At 38.2% G+C, this 26,876-nt stretch overlaps 1 protein-coding gene across 1 annotated transcript; it reads right to left on the bottom strand.

Annotated features, from left to right (window-relative positions):
* Positions 1-1,220: 1,220 nt before the first annotated feature.
* On the bottom strand, positions 1,221-26,104 carry ITM2B (integral membrane protein 2B). Its single transcript, XM_055542107.1, has 6 exons — positions 25,789-26,104; positions 6,087-6,215; positions 4,372-4,578; positions 3,429-3,539; positions 2,592-2,742; positions 1,221-1,475 (listed from the first exon to the last, which is right to left on the bottom strand). The coding sequence occupies exons 1-6, from the start codon at positions 25,903-25,905 to the stop codon at positions 1,390-1,392; spliced, it is 801 nt and encodes a 266-aa protein (XP_055398082.1). The 5' UTR covers positions 25,906-26,104; the 3' UTR covers positions 1,221-1,389.
* Between the last annotated feature and the right edge of the window lie 772 nt (positions 26,105-26,876).

Below are 26,876 nucleotides of genomic sequence, written 5' to 3'. Positions count from 1 at the left end.
TATCTGCTCAATGAATTAATAATGTGTTCCTAAGTGTTCATAGCCCCTAAAAACCATGAAATTTTAGTGTCTTGGAGGCAGGGAAAAGCAATTCTCATTTCATCAGAATATATTCTCTTCTAAAACAAATTTCAATCCCCAAGTATCTGTCTAGCCAGCCTAAAGCTTTTACAGTATTACTGAAAGGAAACCAAGAGCCAGGACTCAAAATAATATCCTTGTTAGCCTAGTACTGGTTCCTAGACTAAATCCTTTATGGGTTTGTAAAGCTTTAAAAAAGTCTGACTTCTTAAATTCAGAATTGGAATTTGTCTCAAGAATTTACAGTGAAATTACTCTTAGATATTTTAAATAGAGGTGGATTCTAAATTATTTCAGATAGGAAACAAACTTAGAAATATAAGAATCACCACTGTAACTCAAAATGCTCCGTTTGTGAGGAGATATTCCCAGGAAAGCACTTTAGTTTACGCTCCTTGGAAAGTTTAGGTTTAATGACAGCCCTTCCATTAAATACAAAAACATTCCTTCAAAATGTTTAAACAGCATCTTGAGTCTTAGATGTTACTTGAACAGCATCCATGAAGAATATAGTTATAAAACCTATGACTTTACCCACTGTATATAGAGAACTGGATTTTTAAGAAATAGTTTCTTCTTGAATATGGATCACCTCAAGATATGAAGAACCAAATTACTCTTTGTTTTTATTATATGTGAAAAACAACGCACAGTCCTTTAGTCAAACAACTTTGTGATATTTATATTCCATTGCACAGGTAGAGATTATACAAATTAGTAATACAAGTTATTTCCTTAAATTCCAAAGTTTCTAAAATGTCATTACACCAGATGCCTAGAATATTAAAACATCGAGGTGGAAATCATACTCTAAGTAGTTAAATATGACACTGAAAATATTACACATTTTAATTAGAGGAGAAAATTAAAATGTGTGCTAAAATGCTCTAACAAACTAAGTAGCAGGGCAACAGCTACAAGTAAGTCCCCGTGGTCCATTTTTACGTATGCATATATGTGATTATTAGAGAACCTCTCTTCTTGAAAATGCATAATTAAAACACAAAAATCTGGATACATGGATTAATGAAATTTAAACACTTCCTAATACCTAAGCTCTATGATGAAGTGTACTATTACCTATGACTTCATATAACTAATTCAAGAGAAAAGACACCACACTTAGAAAGAAAAAAAGATTTTTAAAGATAATGGTTTTAATTGAGTTAATGAGATGAAAAAATCGTGAAGCCCTATGTGCTACTTACATGAAAGAAGATTTTTTAAAAAATAATCACTGCACAAAATACAAAGGGTGGGGTTATGCTGCGGTATTAAATTTCTCTCCATTATGTTTTTCTTGACTGTTCAAGGGCAAATTAAAGTTTCCACGGCAAATCTGTTCTCAAAATGCCGAATCGTAACACAGGCGTCAGCTGAACGTTTCTGAATACCTGTTTGAAAGGAAAAGTTTTTAAAATTTCTGGTTCTTTGGTAATAAATATTCATATTAATCTTCACAAGTATTATTCAGACATATACAAATATTTCACTCTATCTGTAGTCCATTAACTTCTGTAGTTTGATTTAACATGGCAGAAAATAATTTCCGCTCTTTTCTAAACTAAGTATCTTTACAGAGGTTGACAACAGTTAACAATGCCATACATACAAATTTGTGACCTTGAAGGTACAGAAACATTCTATATCTTGATATGGTGGTGATCTGTTGAAATTCAGAACTACACACTAAAAAAGGGTGAATTTTATTATACGTAAAATTATGGCTTTAAAAAAATTATGAACCATGAAGTTCATTTCACAATGTAAGACATCAAGCCTCAGGTTTCAGGTAACTCATCATCAAAGTATCATCAAACAGCAGATCAGATCATCAAAAGTGCCAACAAAAAGCCAGGAATGCATTTAACCAGGTGCCACAATTTCAAAGAAATCACATCATAGTGTGTCTGCATGGCATGTCTTACTTTCTAAAGCACCGTCACCTGTACTTTCATTTTATTTTTTGAATGATCTTGAAAAGAAATGAGGAGATAACATCATCACATGAGAAAACAAAGGTTAAGCGATTTGGCAAAGCTACCTTGGTTGTGTCAATGCTTTTAATTCTTCAGTCCGGTTCCTTTCTAACTAACCTGACTGGTTATCTTCAATGTGATCCAAAAGGCACACTCTGCTTAGAACCTGAGTGCACATGTGAGAGCTACTTTAGAGACTCTTTGGGTAAGCAGAGCTTGAATAGTAAGGCTGAACCAAAGTGGGAGGATGGAAAGGCAGACAGGGGGACCATATGGAAAGTGAACTAAGTGAGCTAATGGCACATCCAGGAAATGAATTTCACATTCACCTATGCTCTACATCTGAAAAGACGAGATTTAGAATTAAGATGATTCTTCAGCAATCTAGAAATATACAGTGTACGATATAGTTTTATTTCTTACTCATGGCCAATGTATTGGTAACAATGACAAGCTTACAACTAAATCTAACTTAACACAATGAAGTGAAACAAACTTTTCTGCCAACACTCTAACATTCAGAAGTATTACCTTTAATGGTTTCTCTGCGTTGCAGTTTGTAAGTTTCCTTGTCATGGCACAGTCGATAAATATAGAAACCCAGGTGATCAATGTTTTCAATGCGATCAGTGATGACCATGTGTTCATGAATCAGATATGACTGAGGCAAGTAGGTCCCAGCCTACATTTGGAAAAGAATTATATTACATGGATATCTCAAAACATATATTGAACAGACAAGGAAAACAAATAAAATTTTTAGAGATTATAATACAAAAAAGAGATTGGCAAACTATCACCCACCATCTGTTTCTATCAAGTTTAACTGGGGACTTCTCTGATGGGCCAGTGGTTAAGAATCTGCCTGCCAATGCAGGGGACGCAGTTCGATCCCTGCTCTGGGAAGACTCCATGTGCCACAGGAAGATGAGGCCCAAGAGCCATAACTACTGACGCCCATGCACCCTAGAGCCCATGCTCCGCAACAAGAGAGCCCGCACACTGCAACAAAGACCCAAGCGCAGCCAAAAATACATAAATCAATAACTTTTTTAAAGTTTTATTGGAGTATAGTTGTGCCCATCTGTTTACATATTGTATATTGTCTATGGCATCAAAATTGAATAGCTGCAACACTGACCTTATTTCTTTAAAGCCTACTATTTATTCTCTGGCCCTATGATATAATTTAAGAAACCACATTTTAATTTCAATAAATAAAATATTAAAAGAGACAAGGGAAAAAAACCCCAAACCACCAGTCTCAGTTACTTGTCATAAGATGGTTACTAGCTATACCTAATTTCTCAATAAGGAATTCCAAGATCCTATAACAGCATCAATAAGAAGTATCTGAAAGTTTTATACCTTTATGTTAATAAGTAGCTCCAATAGGTTTTTGGGTGGCATGACAATGGAAGTGTTCAGAGGAATCACATAGCACTTATCCAGGTTAAGATCCAAATAGGCGGTAAGTTTCTGGGAAGAAAAAGATGATATTTTTGTTAGATTCATGTATAAATATTACAAATATACAAACAGGCAGCAACTGGATTTTTAAGAACAATTTGTACCATTAAAATGGGTTGGCTTTACAATGTGTCAATCACTTGCATTTCAACAAATCAAGAATTTGGTAGGATAGGAATGGAAGTAGAAAGGGGAGAGGAAATTCTGCTACTAGTCAGTATTTACATACTGATCAGATAATAATAAACTATTAAAACTAACTCCAATACCCTATCATCTGATTAAGAGACTTAGTCCCTGTACTTATAAACCACCATGCCCTCCAAGGCATCCATCTATTGTATATAAAAATTAACTTCTCTCTGATGCATCTAGAAACTATTGGCTAGTTACTACCATCCACAAGAGAACTGGATGAAACTGACTGAAATAAGTCAATTAAATGACTCTGTTCTTGTGGTTCAAATGAGAAACCATGATTGAGAAAGACTAACTCAACAGGATGGTTCTGAGGATTAAAATGAGTTAAACCAAAATATGTAAATATTTAGATTTCTAAAAGCAATTTAACAGCAGAGAAGGAACAGCATCTGGTGTGCATTAAGACAGACAAGGAAAGGGGGAGAAAAAGTAGGTTCCCTGAGGGTTGGCCTCAGACAAAGAGCCCATCAAATGTTGGAGTTTTTCTTGTAGGGCAGAAAAAACCCAAAGCCTTTTTAAAAACTTTCTTTTCAAACAGTAAACCGTAAATAGAATAAATTAGCCAATATTAAAAGTAAAACTACAAAAGCATCCATCAAGGGACCTGCATTCTTTTTACAGTTCAGGGCACCTGGCTTACCTTGTTGAAGTCATGAACGATATTGGCAGGGTCACTATCTGCAAACTCTGGGACAGGCACACTGATGAATTCAACCTCGTCTTCCTCAAAGATCTTGATATTTTCCTCAATGGTCTGGTAGCGAGAGGCTGGGGCATCTGCAGAAGGCTCATTTAAGATGACATCATCTTTGATGTACTTTATTCCACAGTAGTAGACGTCATCTGGCTATAGAGAGTTTAAACACTATTTCAGCAATGCAGTGGGAGACAGGTTTTTAAATGTTAAGTATTACTTAAGCTGCCACCTTTATCTAAATAGCATTTTGCTTGCAAACTCCTACTTTTAGATGACAAGTCAGACAGTTTAATTACAGAGTGAACACATTCTTTAAGATCAGGTGTTGAAGTATTGTAAAAAAAAAAAAAAAAAAAAACCAGTTTCAGAAGGAAAAAAGCAGTTGATTTCTCCTTTACTTTTTGTATTTGATTAAAAATAGACTATAAAAGCAATTATCCATCTGGTGACAAGTAAATTTGAAGAAACACACGCCTCTTTCTACCTGCAGACCTTAATTTTATAAAAGGAATATATTCAGAAACCAGGAATATTTTTCTTAAAGAATATACTTTTAATTTTGCTGTGATTCACTGATTACATGATTTTTCTCTTATTAGCCAAAAAAGGGATGGTTTTTCTGTCATTTCTACAGGCATACAGGTAGCTCTCATTTTTCCTTAAAATATATCACAATTAAATGGAAAATATGAGATTACAGCAAATCATTATAAAGATTTTTTTTAAGTAGGCATATATAATAAAGATTATGAGTATATAACAAAAAGATAGATCAACAAATATCTCTAGACAGTGGAACTGCAATGACTTTTTATGTCAAAAATATATTTCTTATAAAAAACTGCATTAAGAAAGATGACTTGTATTTCACTAATGTCTATCACCATGCTATTATCTCAAACATACAGAAAATGAGCAGAAAACTTATACATGCTCTATAGAATGTTTCATTATTTTAATAAAATCTATTTGTCAACAGTTTCTCTAAATTCTGGTATATTAAATGAAATAAACCTACTGGATTAAATCCAGAGAAATAAGTCACAAAAGAGAGATCATAAATCTTAATAATTGTAATCAGAAGAAAAAAAACTATGTCTCAATCCACTGGGATTCCTATCCTATAATAAATTACAAACAACTTTCATCCTAAATTATATCAGCATTATTGCCAAAGTCCCAATTCTTACGATAACCCAATGGCTGAGAAAGAGGCAGAGAGAAATGCAACAAGTGTACTCTGGGCCCAGAAGCAAAAAGCTACTGTGGGGAAGCCCAAAATGTCGATGCAATAAACTATAGTTTATCAACATGACATCTGAGGCTGGTATATTTATTCAATTGGCAACTGAAAAATCCTATAACTTAGCTATTAATTATGGTAGGAAAACTGAGGGTTAGTCAGTTTTGAAAAATCATCCAGCAATCTGTATCTTTCAGTCAGCAGCATTTCAAAACAATGTTATTCTGCTTTTAATGACTGTCTACTAGGTTCAGCGAACTTATGCTCAGGGAATTTTTGAACATAACCAGAAAACAGAACGACCACTCTGGCTAAAAGGCCACGGACAAAAAGCACAGGCTTAGAATAAGTTTGGGCCAATTTTCCAGTACAGGTGAAGGAAAGGCAGAAGTGTCCTTAGCATTTTCCCACTTACCTGAAATGCAAAGTATTTGTACAGGTACGCTCCCCCCAGAATGACACCTGCGAGCATAAATGCCAGTCCAAAGCACATGCACCAACACCAAGCTCTTCTTTGGCCAACTGGAACCACTTCATCTGGGTCCTGAAACGTGAAAGACTGATGGTCAGTATCTTATCTCCAGTCAGAACCACAGAAATGTCAGGACTGAAAGAAACCTTAAGAATTAACACTTTGTAAACAAAAATACAAAAGACCAAAGAAGTCAGATCACTACTCACAATTCACCAGGAATGATTCAGTGGTGGCACCGGGCCCCAGCACGATGCCTCCTGAGCTGAGACACCAGGCCCTTGGGAGAGTTTTCTTCTGACTTTCAGCATCCCACCTGCCACCCATACCTCTAGAGCAATCAGTAACATACTCAACAATTTCTACTTTCTGTGCATAATTTTTGTGGTTAAAATGTCTTCTAATATTTAAAAATTCAGAAAAGGCTACAACTTTGTCATGTAAAATTATGGTGCTGAGTCTTATGTATCGGGCTTCCCTTATGGCTCAGTGGTAAAGAATCTGCCTGCCAATGCAGGAGATTCAGGTTAATCCTTGGGTCGAGAAGGTCCACTGGAGAAGGAGATGGCAACCCACTCCAGTATCCTTGCCTAGAAAATGTCATGGACAGAGGAGCCTGGCAGGCTATAGTCCATGGGGTCACAAAGAGTCATATGTGACTGAGCATGCATGCACATCTTGTGTATTACAACTTCAGGGTATGTGAGGTTATTCATAAAATTATATGTCAGCCTGCTGCAGGTAGTTAATATTTCACACTAGGTACAAAGCCATTCCTAACCAAATACAAGAAAAATTAACAGGAAAACTGGGACAGACCAAATAATATTAAACAGATTCTTTAAATAATCAGAATCTCAAAGAAGTAGGACAAATATATTCAGAAATAATTTCATTAATGCATTGCTCTACCCTAAAGAATCCCAGTTTAACAAAGTTTTTCACTTTAAAGATAGAAGCAGCAGAAAATTGAGGAAAGACTCAGTAAGAAAAACTTGATGATTAAGAGACATACAACTAGTATGCAATTGTTAGAATTCTGATTCCGACCCATTCAAGGAGGTAATTTAGCCCTGAAACATCACATCACCAAGGATCAGGATATGAACAGTCCTTAGATACACTTGCCTTCTAACTCAGTCCTTCCACCCTGCCACGTCAAAGTTACAGCTAACTTATCTGTACCCAGGTTTATGTGCAAAGAGCTAACAAAAAAATGAGATTAGCTGCTGGTGTTATATAACAAGTGGCTCAAAAAACAGTACAGACAGCAAAAGAAAGGCTCCAATGGACTTGGAACCAACATAATAAAAGATGACCTAGTAAGCAGGATGTGTGTGCAGCCTCTCAAGTACTGTATGTAACTCTGACCTTTACTTGGAAAACTCACTATGGGATGGGTTAAAGGACAAAGTAGACTTGACCCCACAATTACATAGATAAACAGGATATAACTTGTAAGTTAGGAATGAAAACTGTATGAACGATGCTGGAGGGAATTCTCTGGTGGTCCAGTGATTGTGACTCCGAACTTTCAATGCCTTGGTCCCGGATCAATCCCTGGTTGGGGAACAGGGATCCTGCAAGTCACGTGGCACAGCCAAAACAAAACAACACAACAAAAAAACAACACTGGATATAGTTGAAGCAAGAGTTCAGAGAGGAAAGAATGAAAGCTAAAGTTACATTTTCAATTCTAAGATGAGGAATCGTAACTTGCTATCACTCGGGAAAAGCCCAAGCCCAGATGACCCAGCCAACCAAGGACAATTTTAAGGCACCTGGGTTGGCTGAAGTTTAAACACTAGAAAAAATGTCTCTAATTCTAGGGATTAACTCAGATGCTGTGAGATCATCACACTTTGCTGTGGTAGGTGCACCTGTCAACAGACTGTATGTATACTTAGAGGACGACACGTGCATTGCAAGGAAGTAGTGTGTACCAGAGAATAAACCTAAGGAATTTATCAGGTCAGGTAAGACATCCCATCTGTGAAAAGAATTCCATGGAGTCATCAAGCATTATGAAACTTGAATACCAAAGAACATACAGTGTTTTGCTTGAGCCCTTGTCTGACACAAATATCTAAGAAGACAGGAAACAGTTCCAAGGATAATTAATTTTAGGGTGGAGGCAGGGTGGGGAGATGCAAATGACAGATGGAAACAGTGAATTCTACACATTTGGTATCAGCTGCTGAGACCGTCAGATGTGTGTGTAACAGCCCCCTGTTTTGGCAGCCCCTCTTCAGTAGCAGCACTTCAAGGAGCAGCCAGAGAGCATGCGCAGACCCTCGTAAAGGAATACGCAGTCCCAACTGTTAATCTGATGACAAGTTTCCAGGCCTTTTGCTCTATCATTTTTAACGGGTCAACAAGCAATATTTTCAAGACTAAATTATAAATGTCTACTATGGGCCAAGTGCTATGGGTGTATAGCCACGGCCAAGAAAGAGAGCATTCAGGTCAGCCTGGAAAATCAATCTACAAAAAAGAACATAAATATGATACAAGCTCTAATAGGAGAAGGTAGAGAACACAGGAGGACTGATTTGGGAAAGACTTCTCAGGGGAGAAAATACTGGAGTGGAATGAAGGACAAATACTCATTAACGCAGAAGGTGGAGTTAAAGGGCATCATATGTAGGGCAAAGAATGAATAACCAGAAGGTGCTACTTCTCCAGAGTCACCTGGGGTATGGCTAGAGTGCCCAACGTGGTGGCAACTGATGCAGAGATGAGAATGGACAAGTTACTGGGGCAGGTCACAAAGGTACTTTATGTAATACGCTATCTCTTGTTGATTCAAAAATCACATTTCAGGGCTACAGCAATAAAAATTTAAATTTCCCCAAAGAATCTAACTTATACAATCATTTATTTCATAAAAGAGGTACCAGGTCTTCAAAGTCTAACTAATCTCTTGTTTTCTCTAAATTCCTGTAAGGTTAGTATGGTAGCACCAACCCAACCTTGGCATTTAGTTGGCACTCAATAAATAATTGATGTGTGGATAAAATTTAAAAGCTTTAAAACTTGGTTGTTTTTTAATGACCCCCAAAGTTACATCAACAGCCAGCATGGTAATGAAAGGTGGGGGCAACATAAGAATTTATTAACCCACAAGAGACTGTGGCTCTTTAGCGAAGAATAGTAGCCCGAAGTACTTAGCCCAGTTCAACATTAAGGGCCTGTTATTTGCAACGTGCTGTGCTAAGTCCTGTGGGAAATTCAAATGTGATTAAGACATGGCTGAGACCTTAAGCAATTTACAGTTAAAATTAACAGTATGCATGACAGTTAAATGATGTTCCTTTATTACAGTCTTAGTCATGGAGAAGCGATGAAAGTATACTCAAGATAGAAGAGTTTTTAACCTAAGTGATTTAAAAATGTATTTTAAATAATTAAATTTTAAAACTTAAAAGAGTAAGCTCAGAGGGAAAAAAAAGCCACATACAAGATTAAAGAAAAGCCCCATGACCATCTCAAAATACGTAGGAAATGCATTTGATAAACTCTCACTCCCATTCATAATAAAATCTCTTTTCAAACTAGAACAGTTGAAATTCATTAACATGAAAAAGGTTAATGATCAAAAATCTGTCCCAAACCTCATATGTAACACTTAAGCTTCAGAGTTAAACCATAACCTTTCAAGTCAGGAATATGAGGACGCTCACTAGAAATGATTTTTTTTGTTCGAACACTGTACTAGAGATCCGACGCAGCACAAAAATGACAGAACGTGGACAGAAAAGAAGATTAGGAAAAAGAATACAAAGCTGTCATTACGTTAAGTGATATAACTGTCTATGCAGAAAATCCGAGGAAGCCACATTATTCAAACTAATTAGAGTTCTGCAAAATTGCTGAAGATTAGTAATTAAAAATCAACAGGACAAAGACTTATACATAAATAGTCATAGCATCACTATTCATAATAGCCCCAAAGCAGAAACAACATAACTATCCACTAACTGATGCATGGATAAATAAAGTGTGGTTTAATCACACTGAATCTCAAAAACATTAGTGTGAAAAAATTCCAACACAAAAGACTAGCTATGAAAAGGAAAAACTACAATGACAGAAAGCAGCTTAGTGGCTGTCAGGGTGAAAGGAAGATACAAGAGCCATGGGGAAATTTTTTAGGGTGATGGAAATGTTTCATATCATGAGTGGTGGTGGATATATGACTTTATACAATGACCATAATTTCAATCAAATTATATACATAAAACAAGTGCATTTTTACTGTGTGTAAAGATTTTTCTTTTTGGCTGCTCTGGGTCTTTGTTGCTGTTGGTGGGCTTTCTCTAGTTTTGGGGGACGGGCTTCTCGCTGCAGTGGTTTCTCCTGTTGTAGAGTGTGGGCTCCAGGGTGCACAGGCTTAGCAGTTGAGGTGCACGGCCTTAGCTGCCCCTTGGCATGAGGAATCTTCCCAGACCAGGGATTGAATCTGTGTCCACTGCACTGGCAGGCAGACTCCCAACCACTAGATCACCAAGGAAGCCCTACTGCCTGTGAAGTTTATTTCAATATGGGGAGTGAGAGAAAAAAATATCAACTGAGTTCCTACAGTCGACAATTAAAGAAAGTCTACCACCACCGGTGCTGGAGAAAGTGTGGAACAATGGGATTTGAGAACTTTCGCACAAAGACAGGAGCTGCTACAAATGTTTTGAATGACAATCTGGCAGGATCTAATACAATTAAAGGTATGTATATCTTACAAGCCAGTAATTCCATTCCTAGCACTATAACTCTAAACACTTTTGTACACAGAAAGAGGCTCAATAATGATAACTGCAGAATGGTCATTAAGAAAAAAACTGGAAATAACTTAAATGTCCATCACGTAAAAAATAAAGTATTATAGGTTCATACAATTAAAGTCTAAATGAAGCCAACTAGCACTGCTGACTTTGAGATTAATCTTAGAAACAGAATTCTGAACCCAAAAAAGTCAAGTTGGATTAAAAAATGACACCACATATTCAACACTTAAAAAACATTTAAAAAACATAAATGGTACTCTGAACTCTTCTTTTTTTCTGGTATGTCTGGATTATTTCGTAATTAACCACAACAGTAAGAAAAAGGAAAACCACTCATGAACAAGAACATCTTCACTGAGATCTGTAACTTCACTTGGCCTAATTTAAACAAGTAACAGACATTTCCTGCCCTGGTACTGCAATAAAACTGGTACACCTTAAATTATGCTGATAAGGTAAAAGAACTCCCACAGGTGCTATACAATTATCATCTCATTAATCTTCTGAAAACCTCAAGTTTTTATCCCAGTTTATAAATGAAGATGCTGAAGCACACGCTGGCCCATAATCACCCTTGTCACCCTCCACAGTAGGAACAGAACGAAACTGCTTCAAACACATTATCACTCTGACACTACTAATCTCTGGTTCAAATGAATCTTATCACCGTATTATACAGTAAAATTATTTAACCAGCTATATCTTAAGCAAAATGAAGGATAAATTCAGTTCTGGTACTTCAATTAGTTAAGAATTAGGTCACCTCAATGAGTTCCCTAAGAGTAGCTTTAGTATATGTGCTTCAATTATAAACTGATCTCAGACAAGATGCAAGGGTTTTCATATAATTTTTATTCTGTTACACACTAACAACTCACTTCATGAGCCTTCTTTGCAGAATGAATGAGGAGACATTTTTTCAAAGCTCCCAGGAATATTACTTTGCATTATTAGAGCAAATGCAACAACAATGCTGTAAGAACCAGAATTACCAACGAGGAAAATACCTCTCTGAGTTAAAAATCATATTACAAAAAAGAAAAAGAACGTGATGGTGTAAAAACACTTTAATATAAATACTGACATTCAGGGGAAAAAAATACAATTCATTCAACTCAGAGTAGCATCAGAAGTAAATTTAGTTTATTTCAAAATATGTACTTTTTAAAACACATTCAGTAATATGGATAAACATGGGGATGCACAGGCTGGCTGCCTGGGGGTGTGCTGTTTAGCCTGTACACTGTTTTACAAAATACAGAATTAGCTGCCAACATTTAAAAAAATCTAATAATTCAAATTTTCATAAATTAACTTCTCATCTATGTTTTAGTTTTCTCAACTCCTCCTTCATCATTTTTCTTCCTCAGTTCAGTTTAGTCACTCAGTCGTGTCCGACTCTTTGCAACCCCATGAATCGCAGCACGCCAGGCCTCCCTGTCCATCACCAACTCCTGGAGTTCACCCAGACTCACGTCCATCGAGTCAGTGATGCCATCCAGCCATCTCACCCTCTGTCGTCCCCTTCTCCTCCTGCCCCCAATCCCTCCCAGCATCAGTCTTTTCCAATGAGTCAACTCTTCACATGAGGTGGCCAAAGTACTGGAGTTTCAGCTTTAGCATCATTCCTTCCAAAGAAATCCCAGGGCTGATCTCCTTCAGAATGGACTGGTTGGATCTCCTTGCAATCCAAGGGACTCTCAAGGGTCTTCTCCAACACCACACTTCAAAAGCATCAATTCTTCAGTGCTCAGCTTTCTTCACAGTCCAACTCTCACATCCATACATGACCACAGGAAAAACCACAGCCTTGATTAGACGGACCTTTGTTGGCAAAGTAATGTCTCTGCTTTTCAATATGCTATCTAGGTTGGTCATAACTTTCCTTCCAAGCAGTAAGCGTCTTTTAATTTCATGGCTGCAGTCACCATCTGCAGTGATTTTGGAGCCCAAAAAATCAAGTCTGACACTGTTTCCACTGTTTCCCCATCTATTTCCCATGAAGTGATGGGACCAGATGCCATGATCTTAGTTTTCTGAATGTTGAGCTTTAAGCCAACTTTTTCACTCTCCACTTTCACTTTCATCAAGAGGCTTTTTAGTTCTTCTTCACTTTCTGTCATAAGGGTGGTGTCATCTGCATATCTGAGGTTATTGATATTTCTCCCGGCAATCTTGATTCCAGCTTGTGCTTCTTCCAGCCCAGCGTTTCTCACGATGCACTCTGCATATAAGTTAAATAAGCAGGGTGACAATATACAGCCTTGATGTGTACTCCTTTTCCTATTTGGAACCAGTCTGTTGTTCCATGTCCAGTTCTAACTGTTGCTTCCTGACCTGCATACAGATTTCTCAAGAGGCAGATCAGATGGTCTGGTATTCCCATCTCTTTCAGAATTTTCCACAGTTTATTGTGATCCACACAGTCAAAAGCTTTGGCATACTCAAGACCAAACATACTAAGTTCTTTTCCACAAAGTCACTTAGTTTTGAACTTCAAGCTTCACTTCCATACCTATGACTAGGTATGTATGATTCCTTCTGAGTATCTAATTTTAAACCACTTCTCCACATAAAAGGATTTAGAGTTCTGGGTTTTAGAGACTAGATTAATATGGTGAATAAAGCATCTTAATCCTTTAAATGACAGAACAGGTATTCTTTGGCAAAGAATAAATCCAAGCATGAATGGCATAAGCAAAAATGGTGACAGAGAGCAGCCAGGTATTGGATAAGCTCATAGAAAGCTATGGTCCAAGAACTGTGGGCATCAAACATGTTTGAGATGGCGCCCAGTTCTCAGGACAGGAACAATGAGAATGAAGGACAGCCACTCCCAGTATAATACCATAGGTATGAGGTTCTGGAAAAGGTAAATTATAGAAACAGAAAATTGGGACAGACTACAAAATGATATGATCACACAACTGCATATCTTGGTCAAAATTAACAGAACTGTATAAAGTTCGAGGGGCTGAAATTTTCAGTATGTAACTAATACTCCAATAAATCTGAATTCCTCTCCTTTCCCAGCTTATGAGAAGCAAGGAGAGGATTTTTTCCTAAGACCCCATAAATGAAAGATTGAAGGCAGCAAGAGAAGGGGATGGCAGAGGATGAGATGGTTGGATGGCATCACTGACTTGATGGACATGAGTTTGAACAAGCTCCAGGAGTTGGTGATGGACAGAGAAGCCTGGCGTGCTGCAGTCCACGGGGTCGCCAAGAGTCGGACACGACTGAGTGACAGAACTGAACAGCAAAGTACTGAAAAAGCCAACTGAAAAAGACATTACTAGAGAGGAAAAGAAAGTGACTTCCTATTCCAATAAGAATTAAAAATAAAAACCTTGGTCATCACTGAACATCTATTTTTAAATATTTCCAAAATAATTTCCTAACTAGACCCCTCAAACCACTGAAGTAATACAGGCAATTGCTCCATCTGATTCCTATCATGTGGAACAGCAGTTTCATTCATTTACCACTAGCACTTGTTCTAAAGTCACCTGGCTTCTACATTAGCTTTCTTTCCCATCATGGAAGGATCAAAAAGACATGATCCAGCAACCTATTCACCATTAACAGCATTAACTGGTTACCAACTATATTCCACTATATGTAAAACACAAAAATCTATGGCTAAGAAGCTAAAAAAATCTATAAAGCCACCAAATATCTGTTTGCAGTTTCTGTTGCTTATTTAAATAAGTAAAACTGAATTTTATCTCATTTGATTTTTCAAGTAAGCAAGACTGCTACTATCTCAACCATGTGAGAAAGTCCACATGAGAAATCTTATGTATGAGATGCAAAAAGGGAGCAGCTTTCCAAGTGATTGGCATTATATGGATAATAAGGTTATTGCATTATTTTACACTTGAGTAGGGAGAGATTTTTCAAAACAGAAACTAATCTAAAATTATAATGTCTACAAAACCAATTTCTCTTTAATGTCCTTTATTTGTTAACAAATCCTATGACACAAAGAGCAAAACAGGAATTAAAAAATTAGCAATTTAAATCCACTGCATAACAATTTAACTACTGTGAGAAATAGGAAAATCTGAACCAAATTATTGGCATTATATAAAATTAGCACAGGCCGAGGTTAAACAAAAAAATAGGCCAGAGCTATAAAAAAGAAAAAGATCAGGCTATAAATGCTTTTAGTGATGGACTGTCACTTAATCACTTTTTACATGATTAGGAGCAAGCAGAGTATCTGGTACATAGCAGAATATTAATATAGGAATACCTTAAAATCTTCTATTCTTTTTTTCTACTTATTTTAAAAGATGACCATTTCTATATAGCGTTTATTCCATTTACACTGAAGAGAAGTGTAATATTTCATCAGGTTTTCAAATTCATATTAGTGAGATATGAAGGTAGTGGGTCGTCAAAAGAAAAACCTAGACAAGCAGTAACAGACAGACGTTTGTAAACAACACTATTATACACAAATGACATTTCCTGTCAGTAACAGTCTTTACTAGGGATAGACAAATTGGTCAAGATATATTTCTTCTGCTACTGGCTGAATCATGAGTTCATACTGTGCTTAATGAGAGTATCAACCATCTTCCAAAGATTTTCAAATATGATAGGAATGCTCTATAATTCATCATAGAATTACATGTCAAAATTAGAGGAGGGGGAAAGGAAACCTGTTCTGGACTCATTTTTGTATAAAATCTTTGATTTTAATGTCATTCAACAAGATAATTATACATTTGTATTCAAATATGAGTCATCCCATCTAAAATGCAGAATTTTTGACAGGAAAATTCCACGTATAGTCTTTTAAAAGCATAAAATAATTCAAAGGTGGAAAGCTATATCTTCCATCCAAGTTCAGAAATTCGGAAGTTATACAAAATGACTATTAGAAAAAAATAATTCCAGTCCTGAGGTCACAGATATTTGTTATCTATAGAGTGAATACACTGTAAAACGTGCTTTGCACCTATGCCTAGCACCAAATACACGTACAGGAAACATCCAGCAGTCATTTGATTTCGCTCCCTTATCCCACTACTCGCCTCACTCTTGGATCCAGGAGGGTTGTTTTCTTGTGAAAACAGATACAGATATTTAAGTAAGTTGTGATTAATTTGGTTTACATAGTTGGTCGGTCTCTCTGAGTTACACTAGAGGTTTTTTGAAGGTTGGGCGTTCAGTAAATTTTAACTTCTTAGTATAAGGTCTGGTCATGCAACAGTGGCCTCTGACTATGTGATCAGTATACTTCTTAGAAAGAAATGATCCTCTCTACAAGAGCCATGAGAGGTCCTTTAGTCCAATACGTCATTTTACAGATAAACATCCAACCAGAAATGACTGGAGTTTCTCCAGCTTTCCCTATCATAAGAGGTTCACTCAATTGAGTCCCACTCACAGGAAGCACCACGTGTTAACTGCCGCAACAGTAGTGTTGTTGTTATTAACGTGCTGATGAAGTTAACAGAATTTTTCTCTATTATTCATCAAATTCACAAAGGATAGTAAGAAAAAGTATTTAAATCATATGCACATGAAGGAAGAACAATGAAGGAAAATAACTCAGGCTCACTACGATATAAACATTTCAAAGATGAAAAAGGCAAGATGTTATTACAAAAATGAAGCTAGTAAAGTTAGAGAAATAAAGCCACAAAGCAAAAATCATGAAGTTGGCGGTAAGGGAGCTGTGTTTAAAATTACTCATGAAAAGACAATTTTGGAATATTAAAAAAGGAGACAAGCAGATGCCTCTCTATAGGTTATCCTATCAGACCTTAAACTGATGCTAATAAAAATGAACATGGTTTCCTATTATTATCTACTATTCCTATTGTTTTCTATTATTATCATTAAAATTCCATTTTCAACGTTAAACGATCTAGTAAGTCTTAAAGCTACGAAGACAGCTGAGTTGAAAGTCCTGTTATTGATTTCCAGTTAAACAGTCATCTTTACTTCCTCCTGAAAGCTCAACAGAGTGATAGTAAAGGGATAGCAAATAAACCATAAGCCAGAAAATGGACATGACAGAAGATAAAGTATGTCAATAGAAATTTTAAAAGCTGAAAACATGAGGAAAAAAAACCTCAAGCTTCCTGAGGAAAAATAAAACTAAAGTGGTCATATTCAAAGAACCAGGAACCAGAATGGCATCAGACTAGAAGATGCAGCAACGCCATTAAAATGCTGAAAGAAAATTACAGCTAACCTAGAATTTTATGCCCAGATAAATGATCAATTGAATGTAAAGACAGAATAAAGATTCTCAGACAGGCTTAAAAAAAAAAATTCATCTAAATGCTGTTTCTTGGATTTATAAAACTGAAGATCCAACCGAGGATGGAGGCCAAGGCAGAATAATTCGAGGGTAATAATTACTCAGGACATCTGTGCAGCCACATACCTAGAGTACAACCATCTGGGTGGAAAGATTGAAGAATGACAAGTGAAATATCACCAAGAAAAATAGAAAACTCGGTAAATTATCTGATAAGTTTGTAGATATGAAAGTTTGTTATCTGAAAGTTTGTCAGAGACATTGAGGATGAACTAGCAATACACAGAAAATTAAGTAACCCTCTCTCGACTCAAGAAGCCAATTATCAAATTCAGGGAAAATAATGGCTTTGTACAAGAAAGGAAGTAGAAAAAGTTATACTACATTACTCCGATCTAAGTTTCACGTCAATTACAATAAAAGCTTGGATCAGCAATTTAACCAGACATTAATTGTAACTATACCAGGAGAAGAGACTATGTATATACTATATAAACAAATAAAAAAGGCTAAATAGTCACTTCCCATTTTAGGAAGATAAATACCTACCTTTAGGAAGGTATTACCAGTAGGTAATACCAAAACTGCAAAAAACACAAATGAAAACAAAAACCATGAAATATCAAGTATTTAGAAGTTCTCCAAATGTGCTCTAGGGACAAACACCACAATGTGAGGGGGGTCCACAATGTCAAAACTAATTTCGTAATAAAAATAAGACTCCCCCCACAATTCTCATTCTCTGGACAGTGTACAGCGTAGTTTCCCAGGAGCTGAATGTATGACACAGCACAGAAGCTAACTGGAGAATTCAGCTGTCTTCTATTAAGCCACTCTGTAAAGGGTAAAAATTTAAAACGACGTTGCTCTTACTGTTCTTAAAGTCTGTTGGTTATATGGAAATTTTTATTTATAAATGTTATTTTTGCTAACATGTTATAGGTTTTGTATTATTTTAAATCTATAAATACTGTTTTAATTTTGAATACAGTTAATAAATATAACCAACATAAATCAAAAGCTCCTTGGGACCCTCAACAATTTTTAAGAATACAAAGGGGTCCTGAGGCCAAAAAGTTTGAGAACCATTAATGTACAAAGTGGGTTCCCCAAAAAATGTGCGTTCTTCAGAGATAGGGCAGGACAGTTATTTGCATTTTAAAACTAAGTATTACTTTGGTTAAACCCCAAATTAAATTTATAAAATTATATCAACATTCTATTCTGTAATAAGAAATACTTCTATACAAAAATGGACATAGCTACTGAACGCTAAGGATTTTTATGTTGCAGGAATGACTCTCTGACAGAGTATCTCAGGGGAGCAGGGTGTTACTTATCAACAATACTGCAATTTAACTGACATGTGAAGTAGGGATGAGCAGTAACTGTAACACAAGAAGTAACATTCCAACAAAAGAATGAGGAGGGGGGTAAAAATGGGACTTTTAACAGATGGCGATTTGGGGGAAAGTGCTAACATTTAATGAGTTTCTATGTACCAGGGACTGTTAATTCTACCACAAGAACACTATTTAAGGTCAGTGCCATTATATTATTTTACAAGTGAGGGAACTGGGGCTTGGGAGGTTGTAGGACTTGCCCAAGTTATCAGATCCAGGTAGTAATATTAACCTTTGCCAGTAGGCTCTGACACGATCTGAAAACAGTGTTGAATTTGAGGTATTAGTCTATAAGAAACAGTATAAAATGAGTAACTGCCCTGCTTCATTAATTTTCTTCTACCTGGCTTCCCCTATGGCTGAGAGGGTAAAGAGTCTGTCTGCAATGCAGGAGACACAGGAGCCTCAGGTTCGATCCCCTGGAGGAAGGAAGAAAGGGCAACCCACTCCAGTACCCTTGCCTGGAAAACACCATAGACAGAGGAGCCTGGCGGGCTTCAGTACACGGGGTTGCAAAGAGCTGGACATGACTGAGCACTCAGGCACATCCACCCTGAAGTCTACTTCCAGAAATCTTGCAGTGGTGCCAAATAAAAGTTTGAATCATTAAAAAAAAAAATCTGTAGCAGGAATAATAGCATCTACTGAGTCATACACCTTTCTAGGTATTGTGATACACTTTTTACAAGTTATCTTATTCCCCAGTTAGCTGATGGAGAAAGACACAGAGAGTTGTAGTAACTTCCCCAAAGTATCGCAGGAGATGGTAGAGACAGAATCTAAACCCTTCAAGTATAAACTGCATAGTCTGAGTTCTCAATAAGTAGACAGTGTGGCTTCCCAAGCGATACCCCTTTTTCGACTGTGAGGGAACTGGGGCAAATGGAAGAAATTGATTATTTCTCCCCAAACATCTAAAAATGTATTTTAAAAAAATCATTCTTAGCTCATGGGTTATACAAAAACAGGCAGTAGGCCATAATCTGCCAGTTCTGCTCTCCACTGTAAAGGAGACTGTAAAACGGTGGCCTGTGTCCGTCGTCTATGTCTGTGCATGAAATTCTTGTATGAATTAGTTGTTAATATTTAAAAATCAAGTTTTAAATGAAACCGATTCCAGCTTGCCTTTAAAACCTGGAGGATCAAGCAACATTGGATCCTTCACTTTTTAAATGAAAATGAAGAATAGTCTAAGTTGCTTAATATGCAAAAAAATGAAAAAAGAAAAAAGCTTGGCTTCACTAAAACATCTACTTGGGCCCATGAGTATTGAATTTGCCAACTCTGCTTAACATGCCTAGTTTTTGCTCTAGCTAAAACTGATAGAATTGGGAAACTCTTCCTAGCATTAAAATGAAAGCAAGGTAAAATAAATTGAAGAGAAAGCTAGAAAATGAAAAATGAAAAAACTGCCATGGTATATACAGCAGAAATGAAATACTAGAGAGGCTGGCTGGAAAAAAAAATGAATTTTAAGAAATGCAGACCTAGGTTCCCGAGTGGCCTAGTGGTTAGGATTCCAGGCTTTCTTGCGTGGCCAGGGTTCAAATCCTGGTCAGGAAAGCGAGATCCCACAAAACCCACACAGTGTCCTCCCACCCCCCAAAAAACTGCAGACCTAGATGGACTGACCTTGAAAAGTCATTTTTCCCAGCATAAAGATGATTCTTCTTCTGGATGTTGCAGTAAGTGACTGAATAATGCAACTTACCTTTTAGGTTTTTATATTACAAAATTTTAAACATCATAATCATATTTAAAACAAAGAAAACAATCCAAGATTAATTTTGGCATTAAAAGTTAAAAACATCCAAACATACAAAACTTCGTTAAACCTTCTTTTTTAAAATATGAAATTCAACTATGCCAAAAAAGGTTTATGCAAGTATTTCAGAATATGAAAGTACTAAACACCTCACACCCACTTAGCATGAATTTTGCAAATAAACTCCCTACATTTTTAATTTGAAAATGTTTAGGATTTATAAACTGTGCAAATTTAATTTCAACATTAATTATCTTCCGACAAATATATCTTAGCTCTAGCTCATATAATTACTGCTAGAACTTATCAATGTTAATATTATCATTTATCAATAAATATTGATAATTAAATAAAAGATTAGAATATCCCTCTATCATAAATACAAGAGTAATTTTGTCACTTTTAAAGAATTCTTCTGCATAAGTTTATGTTCATTTTACTTGATTTTCCCCCAAATGACAGAATTATAGAAATACTTCATTAAGTTATTAAGTTCTTTTTTTCCCTTTGATCAATTCAAGAATTCAAAAAAACTTCAATTGTTTACAATTTTGCTCAATTGTTGGTAACATAAAATAGGATTATTTAAAGCTATTAAGTATATGTATCATAAACACTGATTAAAAGGGAAAATCACAACTGAATGATTTTTAATGATATTCTTAGGGTCATATCTGTAAAAAAATTTCTAATTTTCAACTTTCAGTTGTCTACCCTGTAAAATTTTCATTATTAAGCTGTGCAAAGTAAATAGGAAAGACAGGAAATAACTCTTTACACATAAGCTTCTTGAAAACATAACTCCAGTGTTATTGCTTTCTACAGCATTTTGACAAAAACCACCACATTCAGAAATTCAGCACTGTCAAATCCTTTATTTTTAACAGGCAGCAGCTATGGCCTGAAAAAGTCCTTTGATGGCGAAGTCCTGAACTCCTTTAGTTGAAGCTCTAATAAAAAGTGACAAGTTTACCAAAAAGTTTAAGAGGATGGATTCACTGATGTCATTTTGAAAAGACAAATTTTTTTCTGGCTCTTCCTCTGCTGACACTGTGATAAACGAAAGAGTTCCTGAAGTTCTAGTTATGCCATGAATTCAGAAAGCATTTTCCTTGGGGGGGGGGGGGGGGGGGATGCCTTTTAAACAGACGTTCCAGGTATTCAGGTTAGGGTATGAAAGAACAAATAAGGAATAAAATGTCCCACCTTACATCAAGCTCTAGCAAAACACACTGAAAATTTTTAAGTTAAATTCTAAGTGAATTTAAATAGGCCTGTACCATGTGTTCCGAGAGATATTTCTGGTTAAAGTAATACTTCTATGCACCTAAATCTCTAATATGGCTGAGCTGAATTCCAAAATGTCTTACAGGTTTATGATTTTGCCAAGGATAATATATTCGGTTCCATCTAGTCCGAAGAAGATTATGTTTAAGGTGACACTGGGAAGACCCCAAGCAGGGTCTTGGGGCAGTTTTCAGCTGCACAACATACAATTTTTCCACCCTCTGGAGCAGCAGCTGCCCACGAGGCATGTGGACACAAGAGATCCTGCCAAGGTCACTTGGTATGCACAGGGGCAATTAATTTATCTCCCAGCACTAAATCCTCACTTCAGATATCAATACCCTCACGAAGAACTAAAATGCAGCGACTGTAAAGTTTTTGCTGGTCAATGGTTTACCGACACTAAATTATACAACAGGGTAATGATAGGCACTTTTGTTAAAGGGAAGCAAGCTCCCCCATCCCTTCTCTAAAGACCAAAACATTTCAGTATATGGCGTCAGATTTTATGTTCCTCCTCCCCTCTACCTCCCCCCAAACAAAAAATAAAATGAACACCAACATCACCAAAAAGCTAAATGACCAGTCCTGTTTTATGCAGAGAGAAACGCCAGAAAGTGAAAAGAATTAGGAGGGAGACAGCCGTTTTGTGATGGGAGACTCAGAGCTTACTGGGCTAGTAGTCCTTCACTTAGGCCTCCATCCTGCCCTTTCCTTCCCCCCCACAAGCATTTCACTTTTCCTTTTAAGGATGTCTACAATACGATGCACTGCAGAGAAGAGGCAACATTATCAGCAAAACAATTTACAGGGATACCTAGGAAGAAAACTTGAGCTTCTTCGAGGCCTGATACTGGAAAAGGCATTTCATAATCAGGCATGACAACACGAGTTACTGACAGCTACTTTTCTACAGTGAGGTAACCCAAAATGAAAATTTAGCTTATTACATAATACCTCTAGCCATCTCCTTTCTCCGTGACCCACAGCTACTTAATAAGAGCAAGGCATGTAACAAGCTGAACAAGGGGAGGAAAAAAAGGAACAGTCTAGTTAGGGTGAGAGGGGAACTGTTATTTTACACAGTTAAAACAATCTGACTCCTGCCAAATATAATTATGTAATTCTTGCCATTTTCATAGAATTTTAAAACTGAAGAGTCCTCTACAGACCATCTGGTCCTACCCTGTCATCTTATACATAAAGAACTCTTCAAAAAAAAACCTTAAACCCAAGATCAAGCAGTTGTGTACTGACAAAACTGGGACTTCTGACTCAGGACATTAAGTATTTTCTTTGATATTTACACATATATAACAATGTGTCAAAGTTCAAAGTAAAAACACAAAAGTTCATGAATGAATTGCTGCCTCTCACATAAAACATTCATAATTTCAAATTCACCTCTATTACATAAAACCTAGGGGGAAATGTAGAGAAAGAATAATAAACAGCAAGCTAGTTGAGACAATATAATCCACAGATGTGGCTGCTGGGATTAACAGCTGCTGAAAAGACAAATCTAAAAGACAGGACAATGCAACAGCTTCCAGAGAAAAGAGCTAAAGAAATGGCCAAAGACAGGAGCAGTGTAAAAGTACTGGAATGTGAGTTACGTAAGCCAGCCGACCGGAGGGATCAGAATTCTTTACTGCAGAAGGTCTGAAGAATATGCATTTTTAAACCAGAATCCCAGGTGATACCAGGTGATCCTTAAGGGGACATCTGGAGAAACAATGGTCTTCAGGACTCTGTGGTCTGGGAGAGTTAAAGATACTCAAAATTCTTGTTCAGGAGTTCTTACTCATAACTAGCTAAACCGGATCCTCTAGACCAACCAGGCAAGGAAATGCCCCAGGCAAACACAGGAACGCTGATTCTGTGCAGAATTCGCAGAGTCAAACTCAGTGGTCATGATACCGTCACCCGAAGGAGTCAGAGAACATTATGTAATCACTGTCCCAGCTCTAAGAGACCGTCTGCAAATGCCTGTTACTAAGTAAGGTTTGCTTTTACTGTTAAGTGACTGACGGGTTATAATGATTCTCCTTCTAATGTACAGCAATATTCTGTCACTCACTTAAGAGGTCTTTGAGTTCACAGCTCGAAAAAGTATTAGTCATTTTGTATCTGCCAGTTCATCCATGACTGCTGTGTGGTTATAAAGGAAGACAGGCCCTCACAGCTTAGTTCCAGTATTTTTCTTTGGATATGGGGATCTGAGAAAACAGAGCTAGGAATGGTTACTTTTTTTTTTTAACTGCTGCTATGACCACAATATTTGAATATGGTGAAATTGTGAGAATCTGAAAACACAGTCACCGTTTCAGAAATGACAATAAATGTCCAAAATCTGATTTACAGCTACCCAGCAAATTATTTCTGATTTTTGTCCAGCGTTTCAAATCTCCTTCACAACAGGAACACGGAAAAGCTATCTGAAGTGACATCATTGGATCCTTTCTTCCTCTCTTTTTTAATGAGAGGAATTGTATTTGTTCATAGGATTTTTAAAAAGATATGTAATAGGATTAAAATCTACCTAATCTCTATATATGTTTTTCAGTCTGTTATGATGGGGTACTTGAATATCAATCTAATTTAGGTACAATGAATGTTAGACAAATACAGAGCTCAGATAATAATTTGCTGCTGGAATTATCTTCTGTGGATTCCAAACATTTTCTCTAAAACCTAGACTCTTTGCAATGGATTCAGGCAAACAATACCAATACCAAAACGCTTAATCCTTTTAGGCAATCTGTTCACTTCCTATTTCAAGGCAAGACAGTCATTTAAAAATCAACTCCTGACATTTGTGTTTTTAACCAGAACATTTTCAAAAACCCAGTACAGGCACGTGCAGATTAACACTGTATTTTCAAACATTTTTCACACTGCGTTTCCCAGTAGTAGTAATATATTAAAAAACAGTCCTTATATCTGCACAAGTTACTGGGTTTTTTAAAGTTAAAACTAAGTTTACCCTACTTATAGCAGGTCTTGAAAAATGCTAACAAAAAAATATAAAGTTACGAACATAAATAATTCTACAACTAATTTGTATAGGATTAAATTTTTGCAGCCTGAAGAAGATCTGGTAGAAAGGTTGTGAACCTTTCCTGTTTATTCAACTTCTGAGACAATTACAATCACATCCTAAATGAGTATTACCGTAGCACGATAATAGTTCCTCTCCGGATTTTTGCTTAGGGCTAAAAGGGGGATTTTGTAAAATAAAGAAAAGTTGTTGAAGGGACGGAGGACAATTTTAAAAGGGATGAAAGACAATTTTGAAAGAGACGTAGAACAAGTTTGTTTAGTTTCACTTAGCTTAAGGGGTTCTCGTAAAGTTGCTGATGTAATTTAAAAGTGAACTGTTGGTTTTACACTAACATCCAGATAGCTATCAGTAACCTTTACTGGGAATATTTCAGTTACAAAGTGAACAGCCAGAACCTATTCTGAGCAGACCATCACCTTGCCTTCTCCCCTCGCCCGCTTCCTCCCTCTCCAGACCCCACGGCGAAGTTCACCTGCCGCTACCAAAAGGCCGTGGAAAAAGAGAAGGTTAAACAAAACAAAACAAACAAACAAAAAAACCGCTTTTAAAATTAAGAGGCTTACAGGAGCCGGACTTAGTCCCAGTGCAGTTCAGCCTGGAAACGAAAGTAAGGAAGCAACTGCGGTTTAGGCTTGTAATGATGTCAGCCATCTTAGGGACATTATTTATACTGGGAGAACGTGCCAAACTCTTGTTGTTGTTTTGTCGTTTTGCATGTCGCCGCTGATCTCCAGGCGGAACGAACCCCGGCCAGGACGCACGCACATTCCTCGACTGCACCAAGCACCGTGCACTCGGCCCGGTTCTCCAATCCTCCTCCCCTGGAGGCCCCCAAGCCCTCGATCCCGCGCCGGGCACCGCTTTCTGCACACGCACTTTCTTACAAAGAAGCTGCGCCGGACAAGAACGGAGAGCAGCCCGAGAAAAGGGAGCGCTCGGCCCTCTCGGAGACCCCCGTCCCGCGCGCGCCCCGCGCTGTCCCGGGGCGCACAGCCGCCCTGGCCCCGCGCAGCTCTCCCGGGGCCCCAGCGGGCCCACTTCCCAGAGCCCCGGCCCTCGGACCTTGCAGTCCACGGCAACGGCATCCGGAGGGATGATGAGCGCCTCCTCGCCGCTCTTGGACTCGTCCTTCTTGGCCTCCTTCTGGGCCAGAGCCGAGTTGAACGTCACCTTCACCATGGCGCGGCCTGGGGCGCCCTCGGAGGGCGGCGGCGGCGGGCTCGGGGCACGGGCTGCGGGCTCCTGGCGGCGGCGGCAGCCTCCTCGGCCGGGCTCCGAGCGCGGCTAAGCGGTGGCGGAGGTGGACCGGCAGCTGCGCGGTGGCCGAGGCGGCGACTGCGGCACCAGTCCTGCAGCCTCGCAGCTCGGGGGCGAGGGCGGAGACGGCTCGCTCTCCGCCGGGGGCGGGCAGATCGATGTGGGCGGGGTCGGGGGCGGGGCCGGAGGCCATATGGGCGGGGTCCCGCAGTCTGACCCCCCAAGAGACCAAAAGATTGCCGGAGACGGCTAGCCCTGCTCTCATCCCGGGTCGGAGGAGGGGATCGGGCAGGGAAGGAAAGAGGGGTGCTCCTGCGCGAGGGCCTGGATTTTGCAGTTCCGATTTCGCTTCCAACCCTGTTTACCTCTGCGCACAGGATTGCAGCTTTTTAGCAAAATCAGGTGAACTTTCCTGGGTCCGCCCGGACCGTGCGTTAACCTCTGGCAGAACCAGGTCGACCCTTCCCTGCCTGCTGCCCCCCACCGAGAACCTAAAGGCTGTGGACTCTGGGGGCCTCCATACCGCCACTGTCTAACTTTATTATGGATCCGACTCAGTGGAACACAAATGTTCAGTGCTCTCTACCCTTGTGATCTCACTTATCTTTCCCGGGCCCCACCCAAGGGCGTTACCTGACTCACACTTGCCTTGTTTTCTCCCCCCGCCCCCCCCCCCCCCAACCCCGCGCCGCCCTCGCAAGGTCCCAGGCTGCCCTGCCTAGTCCCAGAGCAATTCGGAGGAAGGTTCTTGGCAGATTTGCATTTCATACATCTCACATTTCTAAAACAAAATGTTCCCCTCTTGTGTAGACTTGGACAGAACCCACATGCACACGGGGCTGATTTGTGATTCATATTCGCTGATGAGTCTTTAGCGGCTTTCTGCAAAATTA

This window comes from Bubalus kerabau, chromosome 12, assembly GCF_029407905.1.
Source record: "Bubalus kerabau isolate K-KA32 ecotype Philippines breed swamp buffalo chromosome 12, PCC_UOA_SB_1v2, whole genome shotgun sequence".
NCBI classification, from domain to species: Eukaryota; Metazoa; Chordata; class Mammalia; order Artiodactyla; family Bovidae; genus Bubalus; species Bubalus kerabau.
The sequence above is the reverse complement of the archived record's forward strand: the minus strand, read 5'-3'. Positions and strand labels throughout refer to the sequence as shown.

Coding starts and splice junctions, on each gene's coding strand:
- ITM2B (XM_055542107.1), bottom strand. CDS start 25,905: ATGGTGAAGGTGACGTTCAACTCGGCTCTGGCCCAGAAGGAGGCCAAG. Junction 6,216..25,788: donor CCGTTGCCGTGGACTGCAAG/GTCCGAGGGCCG, acceptor TTCACGTTTCAG/GACCCAGATGAAGTGGTTCC. Junction 4,579..6,086: donor ACAAATACTTTGCATTTCAG/GTAAGTGGGAAA, acceptor AACTCTCTATAG/CCAGATGACGTCTACTACTG.